Source organism: Symphodus melops (genome assembly GCF_947650265.1).
Source record: "Symphodus melops genome assembly, chromosome: 11".
In the NCBI taxonomy this organism is placed as follows: Eukaryota; Metazoa; Chordata; class Actinopteri; order Labriformes; family Labridae; genus Symphodus; species Symphodus melops.
The window spans coordinates 19,438,672-19,451,155 of record NC_136701.1 but is presented as its reverse complement, the minus strand read 5'-3'; the positions used below and the strand labels follow the sequence as shown (position 1 = coordinate 19,451,155).

Sequence of the window (12,484 nt, the reverse complement as noted above, 5' to 3'; positions counted from 1 at the left end):
GTCTCATCAAAGAAGGAAGCGAGACAAAGAATAGATTATTTGCAATGATTGGAGGCAAAGAATCGGTTCTATTTGCCTCTGCAAATCGTCCTGTCTTTCTTCCTGTCAGTCAGTTTTTCACCATCCTCCTACCTCCACAGACCTCAATCTGTCGACTCAGGCAGCTCCAATAACCTGAAAATGTGTACAAGTTTTAAAAATCCTTCTTTTTTACTGGTGACTTATTTGTTTTGGGCAGGGGAGTAAGAGCTGACACATGTCAGAAAATAGATGTACTGTTGCTGTTTGTCTTGCCATGGACATGCAAGTTCTTTTAAAGGAAATAAACTCCTCAGACTTTTTAGACATCTAAATAGGATATTAAATGAAAACGACCAGTCAATAAATGACCTGCATGACACAGCAGACTTGTAGGATTTCACAAGATTTAAATAATTTCCGATCATTTCGATTATAATCTAGTAATCCAATCATGCTTAAAGTGTTATTCTGCATTCTTTTAGTGGTTACAGGCGGGGATCAGGAGAGTTTAGGTCCTGATGCCAGAAAGCAGGATCATCCTGATCCCCCTGGAGGGCTGGATTTAAAAACATGAAAGGTGCTGTATAAAACCCTGAAATCATGATATAACTGGCGTGGATACTTTATTTTTCATAGCTAATTTGTCTCACTTCATTTAAGTTGGACATGTGAATTTCAATAAACATGAATTATTTATAACAACAACAACAAAAAAAAGATCTTTCCAATTAATACATTTGAGATACTTTAGTAAGTATGGAAGTTTAAGCTGCGTGATGTTGGAGAGCTTAAGACGCTCAGCGCTCAATAATAAAGGTGTGAACACGAGCACATCATAGCCTGTAAGGAGTCCATCTGGCACATTTTTAAAGCATCAAGCTTTTCCATCTTCTTTTAACTTGTGTGTTCATCAAAGAGAGGTACGTTTTCATCCCACAATAACTACGTGATGCACAACTTTCATTTTTGCACATTCAGCTTAATCCGACATCTCGTCAGACGTATGGGAAGAGAGACAGAAAGCAAAGCTGTCCTTTGCATAGCATGTTTTTATTTCTCTTTATACTCATTTCTGTCTGCTTTGTAAATACACAGAGCTTACTGTACTGCCTGTGTGTTTACTGACTTAATCTCAACAGAACTAACATAGAGATGTCACCAGACGGACAATCTAAGGTTTAATATTTAGAAAGATTACTCGTCTCATTACATGTACTGATGGCTCAGAGGAGACGTTTCCCCGATTGCTCACATGACTGCTCAGATAACCGAGCATCATCGGACACAAAGAGTCTTTGTTCCAAAACTGTATACTCAGTAGTGGGGGGGGGGAAAAAAGCAGGTGTTGGGGATTTAAAAGATGAGAGGAAATGTGCGTCTTTGAAAATGAGAGACGGCGCTCAGAGAGAAGGTCAAATGTGTCTTATTTCCATTTTTATACTGACAAAAGAAATTCAGTCAGTTTGAATACATTCAATGTGATTTAGTGAATCAGTTATTCATATTCTTTGAACTTTTTCTTTCCTCTTAATAAATTCATCTCTTGCCATGATTTTTTTTTTTTTTTTCCACTTGCAGCAACATCCAGTGTTGAAAAACTAAGCGTATGTGGAAGTGCAAACATCTGCAGTTCCTTGAGTGTCCACTTGAGGCCGGCTCCGATAGCCTTGAAACCCAAATAAGGCGTTGTATCCACCCGGCGTTTTCTCCAAACATACTAGGTGGAGCCGGGGTCTAAAGCCTTTAAAAAAATGACAAATATTATCAGCAGAGGCACAAAAAAAACAAAAAATAAAACATGTTTCGTCACTATCTTATTTCTGTATTCATAATTACTGTAGGGGAGACTGACAGAAGGTTTCTTGTTGTCAGCTTTACCAATACGTCGTCCTTGATCGTTGGACTTCGTAACGCTTATTCAAAACAACCGCTACTCTCCGTTTTGCCAAAAGCAGTCGTGAAGAAAACATAGCTTGTGCGTCCGTGTGTGTGTATAAGAGGTAATCATATTTGTACAGTAAAAATGCATTTATTGTAAAGGCAAACAGAGTGCATGAATAAGCAAACAGCCATGACTCTAAATGCATTCTCTTTAAGGCCATATCATTTTTGCACCTGTCAATTCACTCCTTTATTTCCTTTTTCTATTTCCCCCTCCTGCCCTTTACTCTCCCATCCTCCAGCCTCTCTTCCTCCTCCCCGTCCCTTCATCTACCTGGAGACAGTGTGTATGAGTATAGAACCTTGGCAGGTGTTTGCTCATTCAGGTGACACAGTTTTATAATGAGAAAAGTGCAAATTTCAAAATATACATTCAGCTGCCCGCGTCTGGATGTGACTGTTCTCTTTTTCTTGTCAACAACCCATCAGGGGACTCCAGTTTGTCTGTGTGCTTGTGTGCATGTCTTTGTGTGTGTGTGCGTGCGCGTGTGTGTGAGTGTTAGAGACCGATAGAGAGAAGCAACAGAATGCAATGTTTACTGAATAGCTTAATGTATATTCTGTATCTCAGCCATCCCTCAACCTCCATTACCTTTTCTACCTATCCGAGGCAACAGTGGCCTTTTAAAATGTAAAATGTGCCACACTCCATACAGTAATTGGGTTGTGGAGATTTTTCCTGGTGACAGAAACGATTTCCTTTCATCAGTATCCAGCTGCCATGCCGAGTTCAGTGGGACACCTCCGTCGGCCCTACTTCATTAAGTCCTTGTGAGAAGCAGGTCAGCGAGGAGACAGCTCTCGCCTCTACACCCTATTGTATTTTGCATAGGGATACTTTTACCCCCCTCCAGCTCAGGAGGAGAGGAACAGGTGCCGGGGTCTATAAGGAGTTTCATGTTTTTCTAGGGTATCCTTCAAAATGACTTTGAAAGCTTTTGAAAAGAAAGCGTACAAAGTTTAAAGGGGCTGAATATCTGAATATTTCTTGTTTTATGATAATCTGAAGAAGAAGAAGAAGAGGAAGAAGAAAAAAAAAAACACAATTCTTCATCTTCACTGTTCTTCTAAAAAAAAATAAAAAAAATAAAAAATTCTCTCCTTCAAAATGTCCTCCCAGAAAAAGAAAGAATAAGGCTGCCACTAAGTGAGAGCTAATTATTCCCTTTTGCCTCGGGTACTTCTCTCTACACCTCACATATGATAAAGTGGCCCTGCTAATAATGGCAGTAATAACTAGATCTATTGCTTCATTAGAACATGAAGTTTCTTTCAAACACAGAAACTTAGTTGCAGCTGCACTGCTTACAGAAACAAAGCCAGATTCTGCCTTTTTTTGTCTGCCAGAGGCAACACATGCCATCAAAAACTGACATATGCCTTTAACTATTGTCCCTGACTGTAAGCACATGAAACACAAGTAAAGCCATTAAGGAAAATAGGATGAAGTGACACTAAAAGAAGGATGTGCAAATAGAAGTAAGACGGAAAGAAGAATTCTCAAGGTCAAAGGAAAGTTTGCCCGTCTCTTTCAGAGGTGATAACCACATCGAAAACGCTCATAAAATGCCTCCTTAATTCCTTTCCTTTATCCCACCAAGGCCTACTTTTCCAGTCTCCTTTTTCCGCTTTTTCTTCTCTTCATGTTTTATGGTCCTTGTCTCAGAGAGAGGGGACTTGTTAGGGATCTTTGGAGATTTACAGTCAAGTTTTTTTCTATCAGAGAGAACACCGTACCAATCTTCAGACCGATATGAAAGAATGTTTCATAGAGGCACTCTTCCAGGAAATACAAAAAAAAAAAAAAGAAAAAAGACAGCTGTCTCAAAAGTTCAACTTTCTTGCTAAGATTACGTTTGGAGAGAAAGTTCTGCTATCTGTTAAATAAAAAGTCTGTCAGGCATTTCTTATTTTGTTATTTACTTTGGAAAACTTTTAAAAGCCTATCCCCTAAATTGCTCAGGCACAGATATTCTGAATGCATCAAAGCATTCATAGTTGTATACTGGGTAGTTGGAATGCTTGACATTCCTCATGCACACACGTATATGTGCACTTACAAATGTGCACACGCACACACATACACCCACACACATGCAGGCGCACACACACACACACAGCCAGCAAATTGATTCCGACAGCTGAATATTTGACATCTGAAGACCCGAATAGATTCATATTCAGCAGCTCAGAGGCCTAAAAAATGAGCAGTTGGCCCTCAGCTGTTCACCCAGAACACTAATCTTAATGTTTAAACACATTCAATCAATCTGCAGATGGTACAGCATAGGCAGAGATGTTCACAGGTACAGTATGCACATTGGCAATTTAGCAAACAGCATCAACATATTAGTGCCTGAATTCTGCGAATGCTGTATTTATTGGTTTTCTAGGACCAATACCAACCTTCATCCAACCATTACCTTTATCGCTTGTCCCTTTCAGGGTTACAAACGGGACAGAAAGAGGGCTGGAGCTGATCCCAGATTTTTTGGGTGAGTGACAGGAACACCGTGGATTGGTAGTCAATCACAGAGCTAACGGACAGAAACAAACATTCATGCTCACACTCACGTCTAGAATCTAGGTAAACTAGATTGTAGGCTGACATCTAATTACCCTTAATTTGGACAGTGAGAGGGACCATGAGTGCACAGAGGGATCCCACGCATGCATGTGGAGACTGGCTGCTTAAAGACATCTGAACCAGGAACCGTCTTGATGTGAGGCAAAAGCGCTTACCTCTGCACCACCATGCAGCCCCGACACCATAAGACTTAAAACATAAAAATGGACTCAAAAGTTTATTTTCCATTCAAGATCCAAAATGTCTATCAAACATTTTACCAGAAGATGTGACCAAAAGGGCAAAATGTACATCTATATTCACTGCTGAGACCATTTCAATGCCAGATTTTTTAAATCCAAAGAATAGAAAGTAGTGTCATCAGCGTATCAGCTTGTTGTTGGTGAAAAAAAACAAAACTTTTTCAAACGATATGCACATCATTTAGAGTCTTGTAGGATATATCTTAAGTAAAAGATTAAATAACTGAGCACATACTAACAATATGAAATCACAAGAAACATAATATTAGTAAATGAAAGTAACAGGTACAGTTACAGGGTCAAAATAATGGTTTGATGTTGTAAATGTTGATTAAACAGATGCAATTATCAAAACTACTAAAAGAATGCCAAAATTAACCCTGCTTCTTTAAATGTGAATGAAGAAGCATTTTATCCTCCAAAGCAACCAGATCAGATTGGCTTTGTTATTTAAAAAAAAAAAGAAGCTGATGTCATACTGCTAGTTAAGTGATATTTGACAACTTGCAAATTCCAGAAACAACATCTTTAGTTTCCATTCATCTCCAAATGAATAATCAAGCTCTAATTTATTCAGGTCGACCAAATGTGTGCTGTAATATTCTTCATGATTCTTTGAAGGATAGGTAAATACAATCCTGGCAAACTCCAAGGCAAGGCAGACAGATAATTTCAGCCAAGCATGAGGGATCAAGTAAGGCCTATAGAGATGAAGATACAGGTGTGGGTGTTGGAAAAGAAATGGGATGAAAAGAGGTTGGTGAATTCCAGTAACCGTGTAGAATAAATGATCTAAATGTCACACTTTAGCCAGCTCCACACATGATGATTCCACTTAATATGGCTGAAAATCTCACCAGGAAAGTAATTACACATGGGTTCTTTCTAGTAGGAGAATAACGAAGAAACTGTCATTATGCCTCATTGCAAATTTTGTCCATTCAGGAAATAACATTACTATCAAGTCTTGAATTACACGAAACCAAAGGAGCAATTTGTAAGATGATATTAGCCTCTTTTGAGTCATATAAAAGGGAGAATCCCTCTTGCCCAGTGCTCATCACTCTCTCTCTCAGTTTTGAATCACAGCTTAACTCCCTCAGTGAAAGTGATGGAAAGGACGGAAATTTGCTACATTCGGGGGCACAAACTTGTTCGAAATTCAGACAACTCTTCAAAGCCATTGGAGCGCCTTTGAGAGGACGGAAGACAAGAGGAGTCTCTTTCATCCGACTAAACGTCTTCGAGGTGAGCCTCAGCGCCGACATTAAACAACAACAGCCGCAGAACCGGCACCATTCAGAGGGCTTTAATGGAGTCAGGAGCTGCATTTGTCTTTGAGAAACCAATATGTTTATGCTAATGCTCTGTGGCTGAATTTAAAAAGAGGATTCAAGTGAAACTCTCTTTGAGATACGATATGCAGGGACATGAGCACCGAGAACAATCTATTGGATTGACAGACAGATATAGCTGCCTTCATAGATGTATTATAAATCTGCTCTCTGAGTATACACACACACACATACACATATATGTTTCTTATTAGGGTGGAATCTGTAGGTTATATTTAACTAATTGTTTACCATATTAACATACTTTAAGAACTTTTTCTATTCTCCTGCCGATTTAATCTGCAAACTGGAAAAAAGATAAAAAAATAAAAAAATAAAAAATAAATAATAAATAAAAAACCTATTTCACTGATTGCAACAGTTAGTTAGTTTGGGGTTTGTTTGCCCTTACCCCCTTCTTCTTCTTCCCAACAGGCAGCAAGGAAAATTAATCTGGAACCTACTGTGCTCAAAGGCGTTTGCAGCTGAGACATCTCTCCTTTCTCACACTGCCAGTGGCACTTTGGAAACACTCACCATCTCAGTGCTCCCATCTGCATGTGCATCTGAATCTGCCACGTTCAGCAAGACAACTCCCAATGCACACACGCGCACACACACAATCCTACCGAAAACAGCACTGCAATACTGAGGCCTCAGTAGTATCCCTTTGCTTTTTCTGATAATAAAAGACTCCTTGGCTGCATTTTCATTTCCAATTTTGGTGCTCTGCAGCGAAAATGCCATGAAATAGACCCCCAAGTCCGACCCCTGGTGTGATATGGAATAACCTGCAGAGAACATCAACTTCTGAATTTGATGTTCAATGCAGCTTTTTACTGCCTGTCTTCCAGGCAAAAGGGTAGGTAAGTGAAAATGTGAATGGTTGCATATTGAGACGCTTAGCACATTCATGCCTTCAAAAAGGCAGGTATGCAAAAACAGATTTCAAACACACACAGACACACACACACACACACACACACACACACTGTGTTTGGAAGAAGCATGTAAATCCCATATGTGCTTAATCCAGACACTTACAAGAGGGCGTGATTCATCCTCTATTACACTCCACTAATACAGCTGAGAGATGCACAGGGTGCAATCATTTCAGCAGGCGAGAAGCAACAAAATAACACCCATGAATCCTCTTTATGGGGACTTCACTGAAGAGGGTGTTAAAGGTCAGGAATAAACGCTTTGTACTTATTAACCATTAAAACTTGGTGTCCTTATGCAGTATCCACAATTTGTGTGCTTGTAATTGTTGTGGCTTTCTTTACGAGTGTGCATTACTGTGTCTGTGAACGTGTGCAAAGATAACAAGAGGTTTGAATCCGGTTTACGGGGAAAATTTCACTGTGGGTTCTTACAGGTCTCTCAGGCTTATAAAACTGTTTATTATGCAGAGCTTACAGTCTTTCCTGCAGATCACATTAGTCTCAGGCTAGTTTCTTTCAGATAGTGGTGCTTGAGGGCAGTGATAGTTAAAGTCCTGTTTTTAAAATCTTCATTCTTAAAGGTGTATTGCTGAGGGAAATGTATCCCACTGGTTATCTCTGCAGGATTCAATTTGAAAATCTCCGTTAATAAGTTCAAAGAATTGCAAGTGAAGTCAGTATGGTCCCGTCAGGCTCTCGTTTTGTGTGTATTTATTTCACCACACTTTAATCAAAACTTGCCACTGAAACCATTTTCACTGCATCTGCTATTATAATGTGCCAGTGTGCTACGTTATTATGCATTTCCCTGACTTTGATTTGTAAACACGACATAACGCACTGAATATTTTCACCAATAAAAAAGGTAATTAGTTACCAAGCAAGGTGCAGTCTGTTGCTAATTACTGTGAAAGTGCTTCTCTGATCTTAGGTCCAAACTTTATGTTGGGTGCCATTATGCTGACCTACCCAAGGCTCATATGATCTGTTGTGTTTTCTAAGAGCTGAAATTAAATTCATACTGTACTGTATGTGCTGGAGGCAGATAGCTAAGTACCACAGCATTGCAGTGAAGGTTATTTGCACAGTCGGAGGTGGAGCGATGACTTCAGCACAAACTTCAAACAATGAAGTATAAGACATCTAATCAAACCCAACACTCCATGTTTAGGAGAGGCAGTGAAACGTCTTCAAGGTTTGAGCTGAAACACTTTGAGATTTCGAGAAATCAATTACAACACACACTAAATTACAAACTAACAGAGTAGCAAACTCCTACTGAAGTGTGTGTGTGTGTGTTTAAGGGTAAGGTACATAGTTTTTAATAATAAGAGCCGTATACCATTCATCCAAGCTTTAAAAGTGTATACCTGTGTACTGTGAATGCACTTGCTGTAAAAACACACAAACACACATACGCACACAAACACACATACGCACACACATAGAAAGTGGGACAGGTGCTCTGACATCACAAAGACAGCAGCTTATTCAAGTCACAGACACACAGGAGCATAGAGGGAGCTTTCCAAAGTAAAACACACAAAAATAAAAAGCCTCCCATCTTTGTGTGCTTTGTGCATTTCTTCAGCTCAATGCAAACCTAAAACAGGGAATACTTTGTAAGACTGCATCTGTTGTGCGGCGTCTGCCGTCTGTCAGTCTTTCAGTCTTACCTTTCTTGTCCCCGAAAAAGAGGGTCTGCTGTGCTGGGTTTGACCACTGGAGGGAGGTGTTGTCATTGTACTCTACACGGCAGGTCATGTTCACCGTCCCACCCTCTGTCACCGTCATATTCTGAACCAGGGGGTACTGACCGCTGATGCCTGCAACGTGACACACACAGAAAATACATGTTAGAGGAGACGAGGATGTATCGGGGCGGGATCGAAGGATTCCAGAGAAAGCGACGGAGACAGATGGCACTTTTTGGATTGCTAGATTTTGAAGGATTCTTTCATAATTAAGTTCCCTTTATTATTTAAAAAAAAAAAAAATCCAGCCATAAAAGGACGGTTCAAAACCAGAAGCATGCTACAGAAATGATGTTTTCTTCCGATGTGTCATACAGACTATACTTTAAAGGATCACATCAGAACTTCACCACAAACAGCACATCTACATCTCTGAACAAAATTAAACACAAATGTTGGGGGGATGTATAGTCATGTCTGCTTGGAAAATTATACCTCAGTGACACAGGATAGACCAATTAAAACACATTCATCCCCAAGTGACTCTATTGTGCATGTGTGGATGAAAGTACGTGACGTGCCTTCATCCGCTGAGAGAAACAGAAAAATACAAATATTCTTGTCCAGCAGAGCTAGTTTTCAGCACCACGGACAGTTCCTCAGTAGCTGCCTGCCTGTTCTCAGTACCCTGGACAGCTCAAACTGTCATGTTTTTATGGTGTTTGCTCTAATGTGTGTGAAAGAGGCTGGAAGCAAGTAAATAATAACAACCACGAATATATCGCTGTCCCCATGCCCAGAGGAAAAGTTTTAAAGACTGTGTAAATAAAGGCTTATAGGTAAGAAAGATTATTCATCCAAAGCTAACTCTCTCATCTTGAACCACCCCCGCCCTGAGGACAGGATCACGAACTGAAGCAGAAGGAAAAAGAAAGCAAATATAGAAGAGAAGGGATATTTAAAAATAAGGAGTCTATAAATTCGGTGTGATTCATTTGACTCCTTCATGTTAATGCGTTTGATCATATTCCGTAGGTAATTTGGTGTTTTTCTTCTTCCCGCAGTTAATGACTGCACAGGTAAGATAAACAAACGCTCCGACAGCAGCTTGTCTGCAGGGTGAGCAGGCTGAGGCAAACCACATCACTCACAGCGCCGTGGTCAAGGACGTGTTGAGAGGAGAGGGGATGAGGTGAAGGAGGGGAAGGAGAGGTGCAGAGAGGTAAGTCAAGGAGCACGGGTCATTTCCAGTGTTGATTAAGGCCTCCTGAGGTTAATCATGCGTGCGAGAGATAGAGAGGGAAAGAGGAGGGAAACGGAGGAAAAATGGATCCGAGCCACGGGAGGCTTGAAATATGTTTTATTCATGAAAGTTTTGCATGAGGCATGATCTGCCAACGATTTACCGTTCTCCTGTGCCCGCCCTCCCTCGCTTTATCACTTCCTCTCTTTAAATCACTTACATTTTTCTCATTTTTCTTGCTCGCGCAGTCGGGTGACTTGCAACCACGCTGTGATACATTTCACTTTTTGTGGCGGCCACAAAGAGACGTTAATGGTTAACTGCCAAGCTGAAACAGTGGTGATGATTTTTTTTGGAGGAAAGTTGTGAGTGTATAATTTCAGCTCCTTACTGCAGTGGATGTGTCACTCTCGAGGGGAATGCTCACTTGTTGTCAGTTCTAAACTCCTCCGTGGAATATAATCTGCTAGTTTGTTCTCAAATTGATGTGTTTCTGATGAATGAGAAAACATGACATTTGTGACGGGCAACGTGTCCCTTGGGGAATATGGGTGCCTCTAAAATGCATAAACCATCCTGATTTTTATTCAGGGTTATGAGACATGAACACAAGACACGAAATCAAGACAGATATGAAAAAGATAAAAAACTAAGTATATAAGTATTTTGAGAAATATTTCTTATATTTCTACACATATTAAGATAATTGAAACGGTGCTATGCAGCAAGAGACAATCCAGATCCAGATTCCAATACTATTACATCCAGTACTGTTTCTACCAATACTACTGTGAATCACAGTAAACACCGTCTGATCTCTGTTCTTCTGTGCCACTCCAACAGAGCAAGCAGCTGCTGTGCTAGCACTACATTTGCTGTTACTCATAGCCTACCCTGCATTCAGTTTCATCTTGTTTGTATTAGGTCGCATTCTGGTTTTAGAATAGCATCCCTCTCTTCTGTTTGTCGTTGCTGAGTTTTGAAACAGGGGACAATCATCTGAAGAGGCTCCCCTACTCTCAAAATCAAACTGACCCATTTTTTTTTACACTTGTATTAATTCACTGAATGAAGCAGCTTCTCATTGAGTGTACACAAGTGAGAGACGTGTCAAAATATTCTCCTCAAAGAATTTCTATTTACCTCTAGATCTTTTTTTTTTTTTGAAAGATTTGTTTTTGGCCTTTTTTGCCTTTATTGTAGAGGGAGGACAGTGGATAGAGTCGGAAAGGGGGAGAGAGAGTGGGGAGAGACATGCGGGAAATGGGCCACAGGCCGGACGCGAACCCGGGCCGCCCGCGCGCGAGGACTGAGCCTCAATACGTGGGGTCGCGCGCACTGCCGCTGCGCCACCGGCGACCCCTAACCTCTAGATCTTTTTATATATCTTTTTTTCTCACTTTTGAGTATTCCTATCTAGATTATAGTGATTTTTTGCTAAAGCCTGGTGCTGGTTTTTGATTGTTCTGTTGTTGGAAAATAATATGAATTAAAGAGCAGGAAAACTGGTGTCAGAGCAGCTTAAATCAACAATTTCACTGTGAAGAGTTTCTCATAAGCAAACCTGGGATGGACTTTGCGCCTACACAGAGTCATAATAGTCCGGGGATCCCTCTTCCTGATCCCTGCGTCAGTGGCTGCTGCTACAAGTCCAGAGGGACCGAAAGGGCTGAAGGGGCCACAATGATGGTTCTATTAGAACAGTGCAGAGCTCTGTGCGCTTAATTGGCCGGTGGAGTATGTTCTCCCGTTCTCCCCTCTGGCCACCCAGACCTGATTTTAATGTATCTCTTGAGGGAAGGAGGCAGCTGTTCTCTTCTGATTTCCATGTCTATATTTAGGTTCCTTCCCTCACTTCAACTCCTACTTTCTTGCTCCAGCTTTTCCAGTTCACATCCAATCCACTCAATCCCCCACCCCCTCTCTCCTTCCGTCACATTTCCTCCTCGGGTTGATCCCTGAAGGGTGGCATTTCTACTCTCTTTGTCTCTCATTTTCATATTCTCTCTGTGCTTCTCACTCGTTTGAATTTATCTTGGTCCTACCTCCTCTATTGCACTCAATTGTGCTCTATATCTCATGGAGAGCCAGGTCACTTTAATTGCCCTCTACTTTGACTGACAAGCCAAGGCTAAGCCAGGTCAACAACATCCTCATCTGCATGCCATTACGATATAATGACATAATGAAATTAGCTTTGCTTGATTTAGGCTGAATTGGATAATATATATGTCACCATAAATGGCTTATTCTATAGGGACTTGATTCATTTGGGATGGTGCAATGTGGTTTACAGCTGCGTCTAAACAAATAGCAAATCATTATTTCCTCTAGAGACACTAAACCAGAGCTCATTCTCATACTCTCCTCTCCGCACAGCTGTCTCCCTAGATGAGCTGAATCTTAAGTTTTAATGGGACCACTCAACAGCCTCCCTCCACCAGTGTATGCATCAGCTAATAATCAAGCTGGTTGCAA

General features: G+C 40.7%; 1 protein-coding gene across 3 annotated transcripts in view; it reads right to left on the bottom strand.

Moving 5' to 3' along the window:
- cadm2a (cell adhesion molecule 2a) overlaps positions 1–12,484 on the bottom strand; it is a 199,666-nt gene that overhangs the window by 38,104 nt on the left and 149,078 nt on the right. For all 3 annotated transcript variants that reach the window (XM_079355276.1, XM_079355278.1, XM_079355277.1), the window contains one exon: positions 8,746–8,895. In XM_079355276.1, coding sequence (XP_079211402.1) covers positions 8,746–8,895 — 150 coding nt within the window. The remainder of the gene's footprint in view (positions 1–8,745; positions 8,896–12,484) is intronic.